The 23,634-nt window shown below is 47.0% G+C and overlaps 3 protein-coding genes across 3 annotated transcripts; all 3 read left to right on the top strand.

Annotated features, from left to right (window-relative positions):
* Positions 1-1,376: 1,376 nt before the first annotated feature.
* On the top strand, positions 1,377-9,056 carry LOC136956259 (glycerol-3-phosphate acyltransferase 4-like). Its single transcript, XM_067250143.1, has 13 exons — positions 1,377-1,446; positions 1,979-2,292; positions 3,883-3,952; positions 4,109-4,400; positions 5,214-5,288; positions 5,529-5,618; positions 5,903-5,996; positions 6,439-6,554; positions 6,786-6,841; positions 7,131-7,216; positions 7,402-7,530; positions 7,824-7,903; positions 8,045-9,056. The coding sequence occupies exons 2-13, from the start codon at positions 2,125-2,127 to the stop codon at positions 8,478-8,480; spliced, it is 1,692 nt and encodes a 563-aa protein (XP_067106244.1). The 5' UTR covers positions 1,377-1,446; positions 1,979-2,124; the 3' UTR covers positions 8,481-9,056.
* A 707-nt stretch (positions 9,057-9,763) lies between these two features.
* Positions 9,764-13,306, top strand: LOC136957053 (regulator of G-protein signaling 7-binding protein B-like). The gene is made up of 6 exons (XM_067251160.1): positions 9,764-9,913; positions 10,354-10,526; positions 11,265-11,395; positions 11,588-11,732; positions 12,221-12,291; positions 12,621-13,306. Exons 1-6 carry the CDS (start codon positions 9,764-9,766, stop codon positions 12,710-12,712), a joined length of 762 nt encoding a protein of 253 aa, XP_067107261.1. The 3' UTR covers positions 12,713-13,306.
* Positions 13,307-14,272: 966 nt separating this feature from the next.
* On the top strand, positions 14,273-23,631 carry c6.2 (complement component 6, duplicate 2). Its single transcript, XM_067251155.1, has 18 exons — positions 14,273-14,314; positions 14,502-14,793; positions 15,166-15,340; positions 15,809-15,953; positions 16,235-16,382; positions 17,387-17,531; positions 17,841-18,050; positions 18,216-18,456; positions 18,734-18,859; positions 19,327-19,493; positions 19,884-20,109; positions 20,387-20,555; positions 21,040-21,154; positions 21,374-21,506; positions 21,854-22,057; positions 22,213-22,300; positions 22,826-23,061; positions 23,189-23,631. Exons 2-18 carry the CDS (start codon positions 14,621-14,623, stop codon positions 23,362-23,364), a joined length of 2,877 nt encoding a protein of 958 aa, XP_067107256.1. The 5' UTR covers positions 14,273-14,314; positions 14,502-14,620; the 3' UTR covers positions 23,365-23,631.
* Positions 23,632-23,634: the final 3 nt, after the last annotated feature.

Genomic DNA, 23,634 nt, shown 5'->3' with positions numbered 1-23,634 from the left:
CACGCCCGCTCCCAACAAGAGAGGAGGGGCAGAGACGGCCGCGAGCCCAGACCTATTGACCTCCGACCAAGAGGGAACACACGACATATCAACCCCGCCCTGTCACTGCCACATCTTGCATCGAGCACAGCGGCCGCTGGATCCACGGTGGACCCCATGTCCCGACCCCCGTGGTGATAATGCTGCTGTCGCTGACGGCAACAGCGTCCCCGTAACGACACGATGCTGCTGTCGCTGACAACGCAACAGATCAACGACACACGCCTCGCACATTTTAACCTTGTATATTTCAAATAGCGCTGACACCATTTGTACTGTGTGTGTTTACAGTAGGTAGTAAGAGCGAGGTGCTTTCTTGAGCTACTTGACTCGCGCCCAGTGCCACTGTCGGTCGTGGCAGTAGCATAGTAAATGAGACATTTTTAGCACTTTTTACACATAGTGTCTGGTCTTTAGCATAATGGACACCGTACATACACTTTTAAAGGCAATAGATTATTTATTTGACCATTTTAAATATGAACTATCTGTGTGTGTGGGTGTGCATCTGTGTGTGTGTGTGTGTGTGTGTGTGTGTGCGTGTGTCAGTGTTTACAAGTCTCTTAATGTCTTAATCTACTGTGAAGAGTTAATGTCAAACCTAAGGCATATAGCCAGTTTGTCTCAGTTTGAATTAAATGTTGTCTATTTGCACTAATGCACTTCTTCGCATTTATATAATCATCAACACATATCAAGCAAGAGTCTATGATGGGCATACAAAAGGGAGATTAATTTGAGGTTTTTCAAGGTTTCCTTGAACGAAGGGCATCTAGGCTATAGGAGAATTGTAGACTCAGATCAGATGAAGAGATAAAACATGTACTTCTGATTAATGTCATTACTTGTTTTCAACATTTTCCTGCATGTAAACTAAGAATGCATATATGATTTTAGAGCAGTTACCATCCACATAGGAAAGGAATGGTGCACAAATGAGGGGGGGGGGGGGAACGGAACATTTCAACCTGTGTGAGATGTCTTATTTGTCAGAGGGATAGGCCTTCTGTGTTTATTGATGTGTTTTACGTGTTTTTGTGAGTGTTTGCTCTAAACTGTCTTAATTGTACGTTGATTTGTATTTCATGTGTGATTCTATGCATGCCAAAAACTGAATTACAACCATTTGTAGCAGGTGAGTAGATAAGGAATAAAGAATTTTATTGCGACACAAACATTTTGTTTTCAGTGGAAATTGGTTTTCTCTAAATGTATAGGTACGTGGTGGGTATTTTCTCAGTGGGATATCTAGTGGGGGTGAACCCTGCATTAACACGGGGTGTCGCTCGTGTGCGAATGAGCACGTTTTTACCCCCCAGTTAACTGGCTAAATAAACGGATTACAGTAGCTGATCCCTGAACGTGGAAGATGGTCAACATGAGTTCTCCAGCGTCCGATGCTAGCTGGTATGGACTTCTGGTGAAGTGAGTAACTTTATTCCATATACACCACCTACCTTAAATACCTATTTTAATATGCAATCAATTGGTCTATTAGCTACTAACCAACATTAACTAAATTAGCCAGCTAGATTGCACTACACGTAAGATAGCTTGCCTTGTTTGTACGTCATCATACTAGCTCTATCCATTAGCATCTGAGCTAGCTAGCTAACGGTTTCCTGTTATACTTCCCTGGCAGGTTAGGTGGATGCTGAAGTAAACACGGCGCCATACTGTAGGCTAGTTAACTCGTTATTTAGCTCATTATAGCCAATAGTTAACCTTCTGACTGTCATTCAAGCTAGCTGTTGCGTATAACACTTGTCTTTAATCATAACCAACTACAGTAATAACGTTTTCTGATAGACTCAATTGAGTCTTTAAATAGGTTGCTTTCCGTGCAATTAACCTAGACTAGCTCGATGCTCACACTTGCTACCGACACTAGTGTATACTTTCTTAAGACGTATGACAAGTCTGCACTCTGTCCTCGCAGGTCCTGATGCTGTAACGGGGGTCCTGTTTCAGCGCAGTGTTCAGGATCCGAGGCTATTATTAAGGGACTAAGTAAAAGCCAAGTCTGTCCTGCCTCCTGTCCGCAACTCCCCATCCCTACTTAACTACACGTCCTCAGTCGCTGTCATGGCCTGGTCCGTCCTCCCCATGGACAGCTTCCTGTGCATGGTCCTCGGTATCTCCATCACCGTGTGGTTCACGCTGCTGCTGGTCTTCATCATCGTGCCGGCCGTTCTTGGGGTGTCCTTTGGGATCCGCAGGATCTACATGAATGCCCTCCTCAAAGTGTTTGAGGTAAGTGTTCATTTATTCAGTGTTTTAGCTCACTGTTATAGCTTACTAACTGTTATAGTTTAGTTATAGTTCTAACTGTTGGGGTATAGGTTACTGTTATAGCTTCTTCACTGTTAGGCCTAGTGTGTGGCACTTACCTATTGACTTCATGACCAGCGCCATAGTTTCCAGTGTCAGACCTGTCCTTGGTCATCACCTACCTCTGGTGAGTGCCGGGAACTAAAGCAGCTTTCTCCACATAGAATACATAATTTCTATATGCACTTTTTGAATGTCGCTTTGGATACAAGCATCTGAAAAATAAAATGTAAATCTTCATGACATTGTCAGAAAACCGACAGTTCTGTAGGTTGTTCTGCCCTCCAAATTCTTAAAATATAAAGTTTGTCGCTTTGGTGAAAAGTGTCTGCTTAATGAATAAAATGTAATTGTAACTTGTCTCTCTGACACCGTCAGCTGTGGTCTGAATTACCCTGAGGCCTAAATACTTCTCTCCCCCACCCTGACCACATGACATGACATCCACTTCCTGCATTTCCCAGAGATACTGGGGATTGCTTTTCTCCGTTAACCTGGACTTTGCTGCTCACAGCCATTGTCACAACAACAACCTCGGGCCGTAATCTCAGTGACATAAGCATTTAGATTAAGAGAGCCATTGACTCATGTGGTACTGTTACATTTCCATTTTCACAATAAGGATTACCATTCATCTAGGTGCTACTGCCTAATCCTAACGAGGAATTGAGGTACTTTGAAAGGAAAAACATTAGTGAATTAGATGTTAGGCTGCAGTCGTGCCACGGGTGGCGTGAAGGAAGTGATTCAGGCAAAAGAGGAAGTGATGTCATTGTCATCATCAGAGGAGGAAGGGATGTGGGCGGAAGTAATGAGCCTGCTCAGAGAGCTGGCACCCTGTCCTCTCGTGGATTCTAATCTGCGGTGCGTAACTTTAGTAAAACGGGTTACACAGCACGGCTTGTTTTGACGTTTTAAGATACCAGGTGTTTAAATAGAGGATTTGGCGAGATTCAGCAGGCTGGATAGTTGTTGGTTGTTGATTGCTGGCCCATGAAAGACCTAGTGAGGGGAAGTCAACGCTCTAGGCAGTTTTCTCTGTGGCTAGCACGCCCCAGAGGTGTTCAGCTCCCCTCCTCCCCCCCTCTCTCTCCCTCCCTCTCTCCCCTCACTCCCATGTGCTCTGTGCCTCCTTCTATCTCCCTCCCTCCCTCCCTTCAATCCCCTCTCCTCTTCTCTCCAGGGAGGGCACATGCCTCCAGAGACAAGCTCAGGGCTCAAGCTGTCTGTTTTGTGTCAAAGCTACAGCATGTTGTCTCATTACTATTCCTTGTGGACCCCACACCCCCCCACCTTAACACACACACACACACACACACAAACATGCACCCACACATATCTTCCCCTCCACAGCACCATTCCACAGCTTAGCACCATGCTATATTCCTCAGATATAAGATGATCGCACGGTTCTCGTAGATTCGATCATCCTTGATAAGAATTGCTACACTCGGGCTTAATCAGATCATGGCGTTCCAATGTGGCTCACATGATGATATCCTCTTTTTGCAGTGGGCCACCCTGAAAATGGAGCAAGGAGCCAAAGAGAAGAACCAGCATTTGCACAAGCCCTACAGTAATGGTGAGGCCCAAACCAGCGGTCCTTTAGTAAGGGTCCATCAGAGACAACCAGTTTGGGTCTACATCTGTTGAAGTAGCTCTCCTCTCACTACTGTTCTTCTCTCCTTGTCCCTGTCTTTATTTGCTGCCTGTTCGCTATTCCTTCCCCCAATCCCAGGTATCATAGCCAAGGAGCCCTTGTCTCTAGAGCAGGAGATCCAGGAGTTTAGGGGCAGCGCCGCTCTGCGCTCCGAGCCCGAGTTTGAGTTGGCCGACATCATGTACTTCTCCCGGCGCGGCGTGGAGAGCATCGTTGACGACGAGGTGACCAAGCGCTTCTCCGCCCAGGAGCTGGAGTCCTGGAACCTGCTGACGCGCAGCAACTACAACTTCCGCCACATCAGCCTGAGGCTGACCGTGCTGTGGGGGCTGGGGCTGCTCATCCGCTACGGGCTCCTGCTGCCCCTCAGGTCAGAGAGAAGCTCAGACTCCCTGAGAGGTAGACTCTCTCAGGTAGACTCTCTGAGAGGTAGACTCTCTCAGGTAGACTCTCTGAGAGGTAGACTCTCTCAGGTAGACTCTCTCAGGTAGACTCTCTCAGGTAGACTCTCTGAGAGGTAGACTCTCTCAGGTAGACTCCCTGAGAGGTAGACTCTCTCAGGTAGACTCTCTCAAGTAGACTCCATGAGAGGTAGACTCTCTCAGGTAGATTCTCTCAGGTAGACTCTCTCAGGTAGAGGTAGACTCTCTCAGGTATACTCTCTCAGGTAGACTCCCTGAGAGGTAGACTCTCTCAGGTAGAGGTAGACTCTCTCAGGTAGAGGTAGACTCTCTCAGGTATACTCTCTCAAGTAGACTCCATGAGAGGTAGACTCTCTCAGGTAGATTCTCTCAGGTAGACTCTCTCAGGTAGAGGTAGACTCTCTCAGGTATACTCTCTCAAGTAGACTCCATGAGAGGTAGACTCTCTCAGGTAGACTCCATGAGAGGTAGACTCTCTCAGGTAGACTCTCTCAGGTAGACTCTCTCAGGTAGACTCTCAGGTAGACTCTCTCAGAGGTAGACTCACTCACACTCAGACTCACCCCCACAGACCTCCTCGCAGTCAGACTCACTTAGGTCAGAGAGCAGCTTATTCCCTCAGTCAGACATTGTGTCCATGGCAACTGTGAAAGTGTGTGTTAGTCCCCAGAGTCACTGAAAGTGTGTGTTTGTCTCCAGGGTAACTGTGAAGGTGTGTGTGTGTCTCCATGGTAACTGTGAAATTGTGTGTTTGTCTCCAGGGTAACGCTGGCTGTCACCGGTATAGGTCTGCTACTGGTCCTGACCACTCTGATAGGATGCCTGCCTCATGGACAGTAGGTCTCCCCAACGACCCCAGAACACACACATCCACCTCCCCAAAACACACCATGGAAGGATGAGGGTGTGATTATGAGATGAGAGGATGAGGGTGTGATTATGAGATGAGAGGATGAGGGTGTGATTATGAGATGAGAGGATGAGCGTGTGATTATGAGATGAGAGGATGAGGTTGTGATTATGAGATGAGAGGATGAGGGTGTGTTTATGAGAGCTGATGCTGTGTTTCCTCCCAGGATGAGGTCTCTCCTCAGTGAGAAGGTGCACCTGATGTGCTACCGGATCTGTGTGAGAGCTCTCACCGCCATCATCACCTACCACCACAGGTACCACACACACTTATGCACACACTCATATACACACACACACACACATCACCTACCACAACAGGCACAGGACCACACAAAATACACAGACACAAGTCACCTACCACCACAGGCATTAGAACACACACACTCATATACACACACTGTTATACACAAAGGTACCAGACCACACACTTATTTACAAGCACACACACACACATACACGCACACACATAACACCCTCTCTTCTCCTTCCTCTCTGGATAAGAGCGTCTGCTAAATGACTAAATGTCCTCTCTTCCCAGTGAAAATAAACCAAAGAATGGAGGCATCTGTGTGGCCAACCACACCACTCCCATAGATGTGATCATCCTGGCCAACGACGGCTGCTACTCCATGGTACCCTGGCTCTGTCCCAACATCACACTAGTCGACATCGGGTTATTTTGGGTCTATTCTACCATCTGTTGATGTGTATACTTTTAGATCAGTAGGGAGTCAGGTGGCTGAGCGGTGAGGGAATCGGGCTAGTAATCCGAAGGTTGCCAGTTCGATTCCCGGTCATGCCAACTGACGTTGTGTCCTTGGGCAAGGCACTTCACCCTACTTGCCTCGGGGGAATGTCCCTGTACTTACTGTAAGTCGCTCTGGATAAGAGCGTCTGCTAAATGACTACATGTAAATGTAATGTAAATATCTGTTGAAGTCGATGCTACTAGATCAGAACTACTTCTCTCCTCATCTTTCTCATTCTCTCTTCCTCTCCCTTTATTATTACTTTCCTCTCCCCCTCCTCCATATATTTCAACCTTCCCCCCTTCCCCTCCCCCTCTCCCTCCAGGTGGGCCAGACCCATGGAGGGCTGATGGGGTTGGTCCAGAGAGCCATGGTCAAGTCCACCCCTCACATCTGGTTCGACAGATCCGAAGTCAAAGACCGCCACCTGGTGGCCAAAAGGTAACAACGGAAGCAGATTTGAGCAAATTTCACAATCGCTCTTTAAATGTATATAATCCGTTTTTTAACTTTACTAGATGCGATTGTTGTCTTATGTTATTTTTTAGGCGTTCTGTTGGTTAGTAATCACGTTCTGACCATATTTATGTGATCGTTACATTGCTGGGACACATTTGTGAGAGAGTGTGTGATATTCACCATGGAGGACTTTCCTCTCCTGTCTGATTTCAGGCTTTACGACCACGTGTCGGACAAAACCAAGCTGCCCATCCTCATCTTCCCTGAGGGTTCGTACCAACGATGGCCTGTCTAGACTCTAGATGAGGCTGTGCCCGTGTGGAATCTTCTAGATCATTCATAGTCTTTGGGGGGTCAGATGGCTGAGCGGTTAGGGAATCAGGCTATTAATCAGAAGGTTGCCGGTTCGATTCCCAGCCACTTTCCTCGGGGGGAATGTCCCTGTACTTACTGTAAGTCGCTCTGGATAAGAGCGTCTGCTAAATGTAAATGTAAAAATGGATAATGTCTGATACCAGATATATAAATATTTATAAATGTGTATCTGTGTGTGATCAGGTACCTGCATCAACAACACCTCAGTGATGATGTTTAAAAAAGGCAGCTTTGAGATTGGCTGCACGGTCTACCCTGTGGCCATAAAGGTAGACTCTCTGTGTCTCTCTCCTCTGAATCTCTCACACACACTCTGGAACTCTCTCCTCCATATCGCTTTCTTTCTCTTACCTTTTTATGGTTTCTTTCTCCATCCCTCTGTGTGTCTCTCTCTGTGTCTCCGATGTGCGTGTGTGGGTGTCTCTGATGTGTGTGTCCCATGTACGCCGGCCAGTATGACCCCCGGTTCGGGGATGCGTTCTGGAACAGCAGCAAGTTCGGGATGGTGAGCTACCTGCTGAGGATGATGAGCAGCTGGGCCATCGTGTGCAGTGTGTGGTACCTGCCCCCCATGGACAGAGAGGTGAGCTAGGTACCTGCCCCCCAAGGTGAGGAGAGGTGAGCTAGGTACCTGCCCCCCAAGGTGAGGAGAGGTGAGCTAGGTACCTGCCCCCAATGGAGAGAGAGGTGAGCTAGGTACCTGCCCCCCAAGGTGAGGAGAGGGGAGCTAGGTACCTGCCCCCAATGGAGAGAGAGGTGAGCTAGGTACCTGCCCCCCAAGGTGAGGAGAGGGGAGCTAGGTACCTGCCCCCCATGGTGAGGAGAGGGGAGCTAGGTCAGACTCACCTCACTGGGATACGTATGTGTGTGTCCTAGGAAGGAGAGGATGCTGTCCAGTTTGCCAACAGAGTAAAAGCAGCCATCGCCATACAGGGTGGGCTAGTGGACCTGCTCTGGTGAGCCACTGTGGAGACTTCCTCTGGTTTCTATCATCCTCATAATAGACTTGCCACACTGCCTCTATCTGATTCGCTCTATCTATCTATAATATATATACATGTGTGTGTGTGAATGTGTGTGTGTGTGTGTTCTCCCAGGGACGGAGGGCTGAAGCGAGGGAAGGTGAAGGATGCGTTCAAGGAGGAGCAGCAGAAACTGTATAGCAGAGTCCTGATGGGAGGACAAGAGGAAGACCAGACCCTGGACAGTCCGGGGGAGGAGGGAGACCAGACCCTGGACAGTCCGGGGGAGGAGGGAGACCAGACCCTGGACAGTCCGGGGGAGGAGGGAGACCAGACCCTGGACAGTCCGGGGGAGGAGGGAGACCAGACCCTGGACAGTCCGGGGGAGGAGGGAGACCAGACCCTGGACAGTCCGGGGGAGGAGGGAGACCAGACCCTGGACAGTCCGGGGGAGGAAAATGAGCAGTCAGAGAGAGAATGGAGGGAGGCAGAGAAAGGAGGAATGGAGAGAGAGGAGGGAAGGAGGAACAGAGAAGGAGAGGACTTTGGGAGGGGGGAAGAGAGAGAATAGAGGGAGGAACAGAGGAGAGACATAGAGGATGGAGGTAGGAAGAGAGAGAAGCTCAGAGATGGCTAAGGACCAATTAATCCTATCAAGGGTTTCTCGCTTGCAAAGCTACACTCGCTGTCTCATTCTGTGTCTTCGTTATAAGCTGGACATCTACAGGCTATCTGTTGAAACATCAGTAAACTGCTCTGGGAACACGTGCATCCCTACAAACATTTCTAATAGAACACCACTGACTGAAGCTGTGGTTTTCTATTGGCTGAGAGCCCAAAACTTTTTACTTTCACTGCACACATTGAACTATTTGAATGTAATCTTTTTTATATATGTATTTAAACATTTAGCACTTTTAAAAACGATTTTATGTATTTGTGTTGTTTCTTTAAATAAGTTGGAGAGGAGGTTACTGATGTACAGTGTATACATGGGTCTATGTTTAGAATTGTAAAGGTTTATGTTAGTGTTGACTCTTGTGTTTGTTCAGGATTAAGAACTGTCAATGCAGGCTGAATCTACATGTTACCTGGGTTACTGCTGAGAATGCTGTATCCATGAATACATTATCTTTTGATATGTTAATCTGTGTGTCTTCCTGAGTAAACTATAGTAGCATTGGGGTTAGTTTGGGTGCTGAAACAACACCTTTCAGCAATGACATAGTTCTCATGTTTCAGAAATAAAATAATAGGCCTTATACTTAAAACATACAGGGTCGGCAACTTAAAATAATATAATACAACATCTTCAGTCATGCGTGTCTTCGACATAGCGAGTGTCAGGAACACCCGTTCAACACGCCAGACATCTCGTGATCACATAACTATGAACACAACCACACACGTGAGTAGCATCCACTGTGTTTACCCCGTGTTGGATCCGTTAGAAGTCACGTATGTTGTATTTTTTAGACATATTACGTATATTCTCACGACGCACACACCCATCGCAAACAAATAGAGGACATAGGGGAAAAAACACAAATATTCAATATTTATAATGTCATTTTATGTTAGCCTCCTAAAATACTGACGTCCATATTTGTGTCTGAATACGTTATTCACAAATTGTGCAGCGACTCATGTTCAGCCGTTGCTGTGCGCGTCACGTGCTGCGGGAATCCGCCCGACGCGCTTCTCTGCAAGGTGAATCAGAAAGACCCCGCGGGGACATTGACTAGTTCTTGGACCTCGGCTGCTTTCTCCGGGAGGAATTGGGACGGGGTAACGGAATAATAAACATAAGCGCATTCACTATCTTGAGTGGTGTTCGGCTGTGGGTGTTTATGCATGTGTTCTGCACCGAACGGGCGAAAAAATCGCCATAAATCTGCAGCGAACATTTTTCAAATCGTCAAACCACAGCAGAGGGATCCGGAGCGCCGAGAGAGCACAGAGAGCGCGCGTAAAGCGCAGCGGGCCGTTGGCGACAGTAGGATGGTGAGTTGAATGTCGTTTGGCCTCTACTGCTGCAGCCGATAGGATGGCGTAGACCTATACATTGTATTACTTGCAGGCATATCTATTGTTAAAATATAAACGCATAGTACATAGTCCCATTTTGTAAGCGTGCTACGTTCTTGTTTACTAGCCCGAAGGTCTGAAGGGTGAATGAGTTCTATATTTAGATTTCACATGCTTTCATTACTGCACTCCAGCCGACATAGCCTGATTCATAGCCTATTTCAAGGGATATTGCAGCTTACTCTTGAAGGGGTACTTGAGTTATTGTGGGCCTTGTGCACAGGGCATGGAGGCTTTGCTGGGCGGCTATTCACAGCCTGGTCAGAGCATGTCACCATCTTTGCGTTTTCTACCTGTAAACCTAAAAGCTCATAGTCTCGGGATTTACAATGCGGGGTGTCCTTGTCGCTCCTCAGACAGTCCAGGAATTCAACACGCTCATGGCGCTGTACCGAGAACAGGTCATCTCAATCGGAGAGATAACGGCGGACTGTCCCACGTTAAGGGCGGAGATGCAGCGCACACGGACCAAAGGGTGTGCGATGGCTCGAGCTGCCCATCAAAATCTCACCGTGATATCCGGTTCGGGGTAAGGAATTCTAACGGTGGGGTTTAATTTAAAGGCTTTGCTGCGTGTCAGATTGACGCCTTTACCGGAACTGTCCTTGGAGCCGGAGGGTTGTCTGCTCGTCACGACACATCAACAAAGGACAACGTTAGTCTGCAGCAGCTTTGCTTGGACGGGCGTTATTTCTCACGTCAGTCACAGCAACCCGTAGACTGACTCTGCTTTGTGGATGAGATAGCTTAATCTGTAAATCGATGTTCTCTGTCATCTAATAGCCTATATGACATTATATTTAGTTCATTTAGAAGACACTTTTATCCAAAGGTACCTTGGCCTATTCAAATGCATGGGCCATAAAAAAGTAGCCTACAGCAGAACATCTATAATAATAAATGTTTCATATTTTTATCATGAAAAAATTAGTATTCCTGAGTCTTCAGTGAGAACATTTAGTGTTTCTAAAAGCAGGCACACACAGTTGGGTTGTGTGTGCCTGTGCCTTGGAATGAGCCTGTGTGTGTGTGTGTGTGTGTGTGTGTGTGTGTGTGTGTGTGTGTGTGTGTGTCCTGTATGTGCCCTGTGTGTGTGTGTGTGTCCTGTATGTGCCCTGTGTGTGTGTGTGTGTCCTGTATGTGCCCTGTGTGTGTGCCTTGCATGTGTGTGTGTGCTCTGTGTGTGTATGTGTCCTGTGTGTGTGCCTTGCATGTGTGTGTGTGCTCTGTGTGTGTCCTGTGTGTGTGTGCTCTGTGTGTGCTGTAGGCCAGAGGACGGGGAGATCCACCCGGAGATCTGCAGGCTCTTCATTCAGCTGCAGTGCTGTCTGGAGATGTTCATCACAGAGATGCTCAAGTCAATGTGTCTGCTGGGAGTCCTGCAGCTTCACAGGAAAGGTGTGATACCCTCCTCCACCAGCAGGGAGCGACATAGTGCAGACAGCAGCGCTGGTTGTAAACTGCAGTCACATGCCCCCCCCCCCCCATAGTCATTCTTCTATAACTAGACAGTGTTATTATATGAATGTTGTCATACAGTTGCATACCCTGTTGATGGCGGTTTGTGTCTGTCTGGTCCTCCACGTTCAGGGAAGGACTTTTCCCCCGAGTCGAGGGTGGACTTCAAGGTGGACGAGAGCTCCGACGCGCCCATGCTGGATGAGCGCTCGCCGTCCCCCTCTGACTGCCCTCCGGACGCCTGGTTGGTGGACGCCGACATAGACAACATAGAGAGGTGAGGCCCCAGGAGTAGTGTGTGCTTGTGTATAGTAGGGAGTCAGGTGGCTGAGCGATTAGGGAAGCGGGCTTGTAATCAGAAGGTTGCCAGTTCGATTCCCGGCCGTGCCAGATGTCGTTGTGTCCTTGGGCAAGTCGCTCTGGATAAGAGCGTCTGCTAAATGACTAAATGTAAATGTAAATGTATAGCTGTGTGTGTGCATATAGCTGTGTGTGTCTATCATGAGTAGACACAGACAGCATAGATGCCCAGGGGTCATGTGTGTCTATGCATTTGTGTTTGTGTATATATAGATGTGTGGTGTGTGATTTGTTCCATAGGTGTGTGTGTCTATGGATGTGAGTGCAGATCTATAGCTGTGTGCATTCATAGATGTGTGTGTGAGTGTCTACTTATGAGTGTGTGTCTCTAGGTGTGTGTATGTTGTGAACAGAGAGAGCCCGAGCCAGTGAAGAGGGCTCAGTCCTGATGTCCTGTCTCCACAGGGACATGAGAGAGATGAGAAACCTTCTCAGCAAACTCAGGGAGACCATGCCTTTACCTCTGAAGAACCAAGGTACACCACACCCGCTGTGCAAATGGAACCCCGTCCGAATTGGTTAAAACCGACCGCTCGTAAATACCGCCCACTCGCGCCATCGGGTAGCTGGCTGTTCGATGGCGTTGCTGGCTAAAGCGCTGTGTGTGAGTCAGAGGCCTCTTAGTTTGAGCCCCGGCGAGGGAGAGAGAGAGAGAGAGAGAGAGAGAGAGAGGGTGGGGAAGTGACAACGCTAACAGCCGAATAACAGCCGTTACGTAAACGTGTCCCGCCACGCCAGGGTGAGCGACCGAGGTGTGAGAGGGCTAGGAGGCTCTAACACTGGCGCGTGTCTCTCCTGTTCCCAGATGACAGCAGCCTGCTGAACCTCGCCCCGCTGCCTCTGGTGAGACAGAGGAAGAGGCGCTTCTCTGGACTCTGCTGCGTGGTGTCCGGCTGAGGGGATCCTTCAGGCAGTAGCCGTGGCCAGCCGTAATACAACAACATCCTTCATGTTCTCCTAGTACTTATTACTGCCATTTAGGAAGGTACTTTGGTTTGGGTCAGTCTCTCTCTTTACTTTACGTACTTTGACATGATCCAATGTAGAAAAGCAATTCAACTGTGATGCTATGAATATGCATATTTTGCTCTTGTAATCAATGTGTCCCTCTGTAGTGAAATATGTAGTGTATTCCAACCTACATGTGCAGAACTGATGCCAGAAGTGACCATTTTGGTAGATAGCTTTGCGCTAAATGTTGCCTTTAAACATATTTCTCAGAATGTTATTCTTATTGGTTCACTGTGCAAGGTTTCTTTTGCAGTCTTCCATGGAATGGAAATCTGTCCATAAATTCATTTCCCATCATAAGGGCTTTGCAATGCACCATATAGTAAAGCCATTTCCTATTATATGTAAATATATGAATAGTCATCGAAATTGAGTTTTTGTACAAAGACCGGTTTTGTTTTTCTTTAGAATATCTAAGACTGTATGTCTAAATTGTTGCAGTGAATCATTTTGTCTTGGCAAAAGAAAATGTACAGCATGTTTGAAGCTTAAAGTTGTCAATGTGTAGTGTATATGTTGCACATGTTATACAGCTGACTGTATGTACTGTATAATCCATTTTATAATGTGAATAAACTTTTGTATGTAAAACACTTGTTCTGCAATGTTGAAGTCAGTCTGGCTCCTTGGTTAACTGAGTCAGCTCTGAATAACACTAAGTTCCTAAGAGTTCTGAGGCTCAATCGAGTTTAATACAAGCTTGCAAGCGTGATCCTGCATGATCATCGTGATCATGCAAAGTTCAACTCTTTTTATACGAATGCGAGACACCGTTTTATGTGTTGGGTCTTCATCTGGTCCATCTGGGCCTCCTTCCACAGCGTCTTGTGGCTGATAGCTGTTGCTCAATGCAGAACACACCAACTTAGGTTCAGTGAGAGAACTCTGGTAGAAAAACAACACGGCTCCCGCCCCACCCCCTGTCCTTTGGGTTTTTACCAGATGGAAAACAGCTTGCTTCTCTGGAAGAACAAGGCAGTTCGTCCGGTAAATGGGTCAGAATTTTGTTTTTGTTTTAATAGAGAAGGGTTGGACAGGCGTTTTAAAGACTTGGAGCTGTGCTGTGGGTTGTCACTTGGAAGTTACATTTACATTTAGTCATTTAGCAGACGCTCTTATCCAGAGCGACTTACAGTAAGTACAGGGACATTCCCCCCCGAGGCAAGTAGGGTGAAGTGCCTTGCCCAAGGACACAACGTCATTTGGCATGACCGGGAATCGAACTGGCAACCTTCTGATTACTAGCCCGACTCCCTCACCACTCAGCCATCTGACTCCCGTTATAATCTCTTTTTGTGTATTTTACTTCAGGACCTGGAGGAGTAGACTCCAGCAGCCAATAAGACTATGGAGATTGATTCTTTTGGGACAATGTTCGGGGAGGTATTAAATAACCTCCCTCACTCCTCACACACACACACACTCACACACTGAAGCACAATCTCTACGAGAACAGAATCTAGCTGCAGAGGAACTTAGCACTCTGAGGTAAATTAGTTGTATTCATTTATTGTTATTTTTGTTTTGCAGTGATTCCCTGTCATAGAATAACTCAAGCCCAGGTTTCAATACTGTAAATAAAAATACATATTTAGGTTAAACATATTGATGTATACTTAGGTTATTGGTCCTAATCCTGATTCTGCCATGCATCGTACCCCTCCCCCGCCCCCAGACCTCCTACCCCCACCTCCCCAGCTCTCTCTCTCCTCTTGTTCTTCCTTGACAGGAGGCGACTGGAGCTGACTGTCATCTTTGTCCAGAGGTTAACTGCCACACTGTCTGCTTCTGCTCATGGACACCCGGAGGAGCATGCTGGTCCTGGTCTCTATCCTGGTCTGCCTCCCTGCCGTCACTCCCAGCTTTGATTGTTTGTGTGGACGATTCGACTGGAGCCCCTGGTCACCATGTACTAAGACCTGTAACTATGGGACCCAGCAGCGTGAAAGAGCCAAACTGTATCAGAGGTAGAGTGCAAGTCAAGTCTCAAGTCTTTGAACTCCTGTCTAGGTCAAGTCTCATGTTTTTGGTAAATTAGAGTTTAGAGGGAGCCAGACGGAGTTCAGCTACGGGGTCTGAGTTCCCATCACATGCTTTTCTTCACGAAAGCAACATAATGGGGTACTCGTTTTCTTCGTTTCAGATTTGTTAAAATTGGAAACACTTTTCAGCGAAAAGTATTCAGTTAAAAAGTTATTAGTTTTATCCGGTTTGAGAAAAAAAAAATGGTTAACATTGAATATACATTTTATATATTTCCCACCCCCTGTGGGTGCAGCTTGGGGACCAATTAACCAACCATTATTTTACTATATATTGGCAAAACATTTTCTCTGCAGGAAGCCAACAGAAAGTGAGAATCTTTGGATGCATAATTTCCAGCTTTGGTTTTGGTGCCACCGAGAATGTTACACCGTGGAGACAAGATCATGTAACGAGCAGATGTGTCCCATCAACTGTAAACTCGGAGATTACGGGGGCTGGTCTGAGTGCTCCCCATGCGCTAAACAAAAGGCAAGGAGACACACAGGCACACACACAGCCAACCTGACTCATTTCACATGGACAAATGCTGTAAAATGATCGGGGGTTCACTTGATTTGTTCTGTAACATCAGTCATGAATGTAACATTAGCCGCCGTATCAAGGCCGTAGCCACGGAGTCAACATTGGGGGGGACGAAATCTGCTAAATCTGTTTAGTTATGAATATGATCACATTTTTTATGATAATTTCGGACAGCGTGCGTGGTTGCCTGTCGTAGCGTAGCACATTTATATTTAATTTATATTTTTATATCAATATATTGGGGCGGGACCATTTTGACCAGATTTGAATATTGGGGGGGATGTGTCCCCCAATATATATTATGATTACGGCCCTGCGCCGTATCACATTCACCTCAATTGCTAATGGTATAACTCAAACAGGATGAAGTCGTAGTAGTAGGTAATATAACTTTGTTTCTGTCCGTTGTTGCAGTTTAAGAAACGGTCACTAGACACGCCAGCTCAGTTTGGAGGTGAAGACTGCGGTGACAACACTCCCTCAACAACTAACTGCAACCCGTCAACAAAGTGCCGGATAGAGCCCATCGACTGTAAAGACAAGTTCAAGTGTACAAATGGTGAGAAATTACGTATTCAAATGCACGCGAACGCACATATGACATTACTTATTCACCTGGACACGCATACATTGATTGATTGATTTACTTTATTGACTGGGGAAATTCACCGTTACATGTAAAATAAAAATCACGCTTAGAAATAAAATATAAAAATAATGAAGAAATCTGAAAATGTAAATATAAAACTATGCGGATGTACATACATATACATCTATGTACAAAGAATGTAGCCTACATACTTTCACAGATAAGTGTTTACATGTTTCACCTCTTTGCAGGGCGCTGCATTAGCTCTCTATTACAGTGCAACACCCAGAACGACTGTGGGGACAGGTCAGACGAGGCTGACTGTGATGATCCAGTCACTCCAGTGTGTCGCAAGTCAGACTTACAACCGGCCTATGGAGCTAATCTTTTAGCAAACGGGTAGGCTACAGCATCAGGTTAAAGGCTAAGGTATATAGAAAATAAACACAAAATGGTAGCCGGGATGTGGTTTCTTTAACCGTGGTAAAGTTGGTTTGAAGTTAAGATAGTTCGCGATGCGTCTAGTAAATACAGACCATCGCTTGACTCTGGCTACGGAAATATCGTAGAATTATGCACTTCTGATCCCTGAGCTTATGCCACCAGCAGGGGCGATTCTAGGATCAGACCTTTTGGGGGAATCACCCCCCAATGAGAATGTGACATGGATACAGTGCCTTGCAAAAGTGTTAAACCCCCTTGCTAATAAATCAATAATTTCACTGGATAACAATTAATACATTTATTTATTATTATGCAACATATTGAATGAAAGAAAAAACTAAGAAAGTCCCTTTCTTCATGAACTACCAGCATCAAATGAAACGATAATGATGTGTCAACAATACATAAACATTGTTTTAACACTTTAGAGCACTAAAACCTATTTAAGATAATAATATTTCAATTTTGTAAATGTATTATTATTATTCTTTTTAGGGGTGCTGAGATGGAATGTAGGTTTGCTTGAGCACCCTTTAAAAGAGTCTAAAAATCTCCACCAGTCAGCGGCCAAAGTATATTCTGTAGAGAGCGCAGCATGGCACACTGCAACATGGAATGTGGATCTGAGCCAGGTTTTGAGCGTTCTTAGACCACTAAAGCTTCTGTCCACTTCTGCCAAAGATACAGGGATTAGCAGCCAAGCCAGGGCCTGGACTGGATGAAACAGGCCTTTTACATCAACTGATATTTGCTTTCAAGATATGGAGACAAGTTCATTGCTGGACTTGCGTTCATGTTTTAACTACTGCTGCTGCCAATGTCAGTGGACTGTGTTTTTATATTAATGACAAAATTATATAAAATTTCTTGTTTCCTGGGTGTGGTCAGAGTTTACATGTGTTTCCTGTTTCCTGGGTGTGGTCAGGTAAATGTGCTTCCTGTTTCCTGTGTGGGGTCAGGTTTAACTTCCTGACGGGGGAGTCCAAGTCGGCGGTCCTGGATAACATGTTCATGGGGAGTGAATGCGTACTCAACCACACGGTTGGAACCGGCAACAGGGTCTTCTTCCGTGTCCCAGCCAACTTTAAGTCCTATGAGCTCAAGGTAAAGTGCTCATACAATTACAGCACAGTACTATGATCTCAAGGTAAAGTACTCATACAAGTACAGCATAGTACTATGATCTCAAGGTAAAGTACTCATGCAGCTGTCACATCTTTGCTAAACTGATTTCTGAGAACAGAACCACCAACCTCTATAAACAAATGTTATGTGTATATCCTTCATTCACAAACATCTTGTTGGAACTTAAGAATAAAACTGGCTTTTGAATGATCCTAAACTGTAATGTGTTCATGATGTGGTTTCTTGTATGATGTGGATTTATCTCCTAGTTCTGGTTCTGATTACTAGGTGTCTGTACCTGAAGACTTTAAAAAGGAGCCCCAGCCAGTTACCAGTCAGGTGGTCGACATGGCAGAGTTCATGAAGGACTCAGTGGGTAAAACTGACTCCAGGGACGGCAACTTTATGATGTTCCCCATCTTGTTCGCCGCAAGCAGTAAAAGCCGATCTTCTAGGACGACATCCTATAAAGAAGCGATTAGGTCCTCCAAAAAAACGGCAAGCACACACACATATAATTCCTTCTGCCATGTTCTGAAATGTCATTCATAATTATTTTGGTTGTGCAGCGACCCATGTGAGAACCCCCCCCCCCCCCCCCCCCCCCGATTTGGATGTCAGATAATAACCATAATTCATATCTGTCATAATTCACCCCACCAGGACTCCCAGCTAATTCGTATTCACCAGGTGTTGCCGATCTCCAGGTTCGAGATGAAGGACAAAGACCTGTTCCTCTCTCAGCCTTTCCTGGAGTTCCTGCATCAGCTGCCTATAGATTATAACTATGCCCTGTATAGCGAGCTCTTCCAGCTCTATGGCACTCACTACTACACTGCTGGTACCCTGGGAGGCCACTACGACTTGCTCTACATGTACAACAGGGAGGAGATCAAGCAGTCTGGTACGAGAGCTCCACCTAGTGGTCAAACATGGGCATGTTGTGTGTGTGGGAGGGGTGTTTTTTTCATGCATCCTCAAATGTACTATACGACTTCAGTCAACACATTTTCCAACATTTTGGAAGGGTTTGTTTTTACACTAACCAGTACAATGAGGCCCAGGGGGAAAACACTGGAAATACTCAGGGTATATTTTATACATAACAGTCTGTCCCTGTGTGTATCAAGTCAATGTTGTAAGCGGCGGACTTAGTGACTGTGTGTTTCTGTGATCTTCAGGTGAATCGACAGAACAAGTTGCAGGATGTCTGAATGAAGAGTCCTACCTGAACGTCCTTATTTTCTACTCAGAAAAAACGGACGTTCAAACATGCTCAAACAATCTCTTCGAAGAAAAATATTCAGGTATTTTCACATAATCGTTTCACAATAAATGTGACTCTGCGCACCGCAGTCCTTATGTCCTAGTCGTAGTGGTGGCTTCTCACCAAACGTAAAATCCTAAGACTCCCACTTTTCCTTAAACGCATACACACAGTCACCAAACTGTGGATCTTTGAGGAAGACGATGATCCAAAGGCAAACATCCACCCTGCATGTCCAAGTGATGGGAGTCAGGCGGCTAAGCGTTAAGGGAGTCTGGCTAGTAATCTGAAGGTTACCGGTTCGATTCCCGGCTGTGCAAAATGACGTTGGGTCCTTGGGCAAGGCACTTCACCCTACTTGCCTCAGGGGGAATGTCCCTGTACTTACTGTAAGTCGCTCTGGATAAGAGCGTCTGCTAAATGACTAAATGTAAATGTAATGTAAATGATGACTGGGGTTCCTGATCCAGGTATATCGCAGGTAGCTCACCCACACTTACGTCTCAGGTTCCTACATTCGGGCGTCGGAGAAGTCGTTTTCCACGGTGCGTGGAGGCCGGTCAGAAGAGGCTGGGGCGCTGGCCTGGGAGAGAAAAGGAACTGCCGCTACGAGCGACACCTACAGCAACTGGGTGGGGTCCGTCGTAGACAACCCTGCTTTAGTCGACTACGAGGTGAGGAATAGGGACGCCCGGAATGAACGCAAGGATGTACGTGAATGTAGTGAGAATTCAAGTCAGGAACTGGTGAAACGTTTTTTTTGTCAGTGTCTGTAAAAATCATTTTGAGGCGAGAGAATGACACGATCACACCTTTGTTTTCTGAAATGGCTGCGTGTGTTTCCTGCGTGCGTGTGTGTGTTTCCGGCATGTGTGTGTTTCCTGCGTGTGTATGTGTGTGTTTCCTGCATGTGTATGTGTGTGTTTCCTGCATGTGTATGTGTGTGTTTCCGTCATGTGTGTGTTTCCGTCATGTGTGTGTTACCTGCGTGTGTGTTTCCTGCATGTGTGTGTGTTTCCGTCATGTGTGTGTTTCCTGCGTGTGTGTTTCCTGCGTGACTCCAGCTGTTGCCCATCATCGACCTGGTCCGTGGCATCCCCTGTGCCGTCACCAAGAGGAGGCATCTACGCAGAGCTCTCCTGGAGTACCAGAGGGACTTTGACTCCTGCATGTGCGCCCCCTGCCCCAACAACGCCCTGGCAGTCCTCCAGGGCACCGCTTGCAGCTGCATCTGCAAAACGGGAACCTACGGGCCCAACTGTGAGACGCAGGCACCCGACTACAAACCAGGTTCTGGTCTTTTCCTTTCGCTTCTCTTCATGATTCGTCCTTCTTTTCCACGTGTGTCGTTTTGTGGAGAAGAGCGTCCGGCAAAAGAAAATCAAATGTTAATGACGCGTGTGCAAGTTCTTATCGCAATCAAATTGGATCGAATTGATGACTTTAGATGATCTGCATCTCATAGGTTTAGCTTACTGGAGTCACGGTCAGCCGTCACCAGTCGCACGCGGCAGACTTGAGACTCAGGGTGTTGCCTGACCGTGTGTGGGCTGTGTGTCCTTCCCAGTTGGAGTGGATGGTTCCTGGAGCTGCTGGGGGCCGTGGAGTCCCTGTTTGTCCTTCAACAAGCGTCACCGGACCAGGCACTGCAACAACCCTGCCCCCCTTGCTGGGGGGAAACCCTGCCCTGGAGACACCAAGCAGACAGAGGGGTGCTTCGTCTCTGTCTTCCCTGGGTGAGAGAGAGTCTCTTGGGCTGTTGGTTTGGAGGAACATGGCCTGTAGAGTGCTGGAGGTGGGAAGCATGATGCGGACGTGAGGTTGGTCTTCGCTACGCAGATGTTTGGATTGTATGGGTCAGCTTGACACTCGTCACCTCTTAGCAACAGAACCCTAAGTGAGCTCAAAGATAAAGTTAGTAAACTGTTGCTTCTTCGATCAAAAGAAATATGGGGCTCACTGGTCAAGTGTGCATGCCATGTATGTTAAGGCCTTTCTACAGGGGCCTGGGTTTCAATGAAAACCAGCCATCCAAGGTAACATATTCAGTTAGCCATTGCTGGCACCAGGTCAGAATCCATGAGTGACTTCCTTCCACAAAATATGCAAAGGCTCATGGGTAGTCGACGGGCGTCTCGTCCATCATGTATTGATCCTAGCATGAGATTGTAAACGCAGCACTTGTCCGATGTTGTGATAATATTGTTTTTTCCTTTTTAGAGAAGATGTCTGCATCAACGACGAAGACTTTAATGAGGAAGGACAACAAGAAGGTTTGCCTCCCGGTGTGGAGGGCTGCGTTAGACCCAAGAGTCCTGACCGTAGCTTCCTCAGGGTAAACAGAAGCTAACAATGCTACCAGCTGCATTAGGGTGAATCAAACAAACAAAAGCTGAAAAAATAAACAGTTTGTTCCTTCTCTCTCTGTCTCTATTTCTACTACCTCCTCTTTCTCTTTACCTTTCCATCTCTTTCTCCCCCCTCTCTCTTCGACCAACCCCCTCCCCCTGCTCCCATCTCTCTCTCCCCCCCCCCTCCATCTTCTCCACAACAGATAGATAAGCGTTACTACCTGTATGGCGAGGAGGAGGAGTTCCTCTGTTACAGGGGGTATAAACTGGAGGGATACCCTCTGATTACCTGTCGCCCCGGCGGGGAATGGACCCAACCCAAGGGAGAGTGCCTCAGTGAGACTGCTGCTCTCTCTCTCTGTCCACCTCACGTTCCATCACATTTGACATGCGTTTTCTTTATTTCTGGTCTGGTGGCGTGTTTCCTTGTGGGTGGGTGGATGGGTGTGTGTGTGTGTGTTTCTGTGGGTGAGCATGCCTGTACGTTCACCTGCCTGCCTGCCTGCCTACTTGCATGTATCCATCTATCTACTTGGGAAGACTGGAAACAAGCCACCCTTCACAGACCAACACAGAGTTTGCAAGATACCTTTCAGTCACACTGACCTTCATCAAATCAACCCCAGTCTGTGTGCTTATCAGTCTAGTAATGTCGGCTGAAAGTGGTCTTCCTCTCCCCGTAGGAAATCTATGTGACCCTCCAGAGGTCTCGGAGGAGATGACACTGTTCCCTCTCAAGGAAATCTACAAAGAGGGCCAGGTTGTGGGCTTTAACTGCAAAGGCAGCGGTCTAATTCCCTCATTCTCAGGAGTGTCCACATGTACGCTGAATCGACCAGTGTTCACCTGGGACCCCCCCATACCTTCGAATATCGTGTGCAAGGATGGTGGGTACGGATGTTTACGTCAGGTGCAAATGACAGATTCTCTAGGATGTCCGGACAATGTCCGTATTTCCACGTCAAATTTACTCTCTTTTCAACAACAGCTTCAAAATGTCCTGGCAGAATGACAGATTTGTCCTTTTCATTTGTGCCTGCAGAGAATCAATTTATTCCCGATTTGGAGTGTAATAGGGGAGAGAAGATGGAAGGATCCAAATGTGTGTGTGTGCCACGGGAAAGCTGCCTGTAAGCACTTTGACCTCCCAGTATCGGGAGATTCCCACTTCCCACTCAAGCACCGTCCACCAGCAGTGGTCAGCTAACGGGGAGAGGGGGTTTTCTAGTCCAAACTACCTCTGGCTTCATTCTCAACTGCAGCTGACAGATTCCTGTGTGTGTCTGTGTGCCTGCGTGCCTGTGTCTGTGTGTGTCTCTGTGTGTGTCTGTGTGTGTGCCTGTGTGTCTGTGTGTGTCTGTGTGTCTGTGTGCCTGTGTGTCTGTGTGTGTGCCTGTGTGTCTGTGTGTGTGTGTGCCTGTATGTCTGTGTGTGTCTGTGTGTGTGCCTGTGTGTCTGTGTGTGCCTGTGTGTCTGTGTGTCTGTGTGTGTCTGTGTGTGTGTCTGTGTGTGTGCCTGTGTGTCTGTGTGTGTCTGTGTGCCTGTGTGTCTGTGTGTGTCTGTGTGCCTGTGTGTCTGTGTGTGTGCCTGTGTGTCTGTGTGTGTCTGTGTGTGTGTGTTTGTATAATGTGGTGTGCCCGCTTCCTTCGTTGCAGGCAATACACACCAGATCTTTGTGTTCTGAACACAGTGGTTGACAAGGCCTTGATGTTATCCGAGTGTGACCTCACCGCCGGCGTGTGTCATGGCGACCCGCTCTTCTTGGTGAACGCCGGCCCGTGCCCCGACGAGGCGGGCCTGGCCTGGGCCCGGTTCAGAGCCAATATGTCCGCCATCAGCGCCGTGAAGGAGGTCTGCGGAGTGGACACCTGCTACGAGTGGGAGAGCTGTGGTACGTCAACATCTTCGGCTCAGTCGCAGTCAGTTCCACTCTGACACACACACACCAAAACACACAAACACCTAGCGACACACACACGACCAGTGTGGTTAACCTCATTCTCTTCCTCTTTTCTCAGAATCTAAGAAGTGTGTGTGTAAAGACTACAAGGAGTGTGGTAAAGACGAAGGCCGAATGTTTTGTGTGAACCTGCTGAGGTTCAACCGCAAGAGGAGCATGAACCTGTGCGCCATGGCTGCCACCAAGTGTGCCAAGACGGACATGGAAGTAGTCAACGAGGGCCCGTGTGTGTAAAACAACACTATGGTGAAGCTTGGGGGTAGAGCATTGGACTGCAGATCAAGAGGTCCCAGCTGCCAATGACTCCCTGCTTCTGTTGGGTTAACACATTACTCAGACATTACAAATAACCGTCTCCAATCGAACGTGTTTAGATATCACAGGAACTGCTTAGAGTTTCTGTTGCAGAACATTTCTATTGTGTTTTGTAATTTTATTTGGTGTATTTTTGACAGTGGCTTTCCTTTTTTTTATGCATGTAGCAATAAACAATAAACAAGAAAA

The sequence above is a fragment of the Osmerus mordax genome, chromosome 14, assembly GCF_038355195.1.
Source record: "Osmerus mordax isolate fOsmMor3 chromosome 14, fOsmMor3.pri, whole genome shotgun sequence".
Lineage (NCBI taxonomy): Eukaryota > Metazoa > Chordata > Actinopteri > Osmeriformes > Osmeridae > Osmerus > Osmerus mordax.
This window is presented reverse-complemented; position numbering and strand designations above follow the sequence as displayed.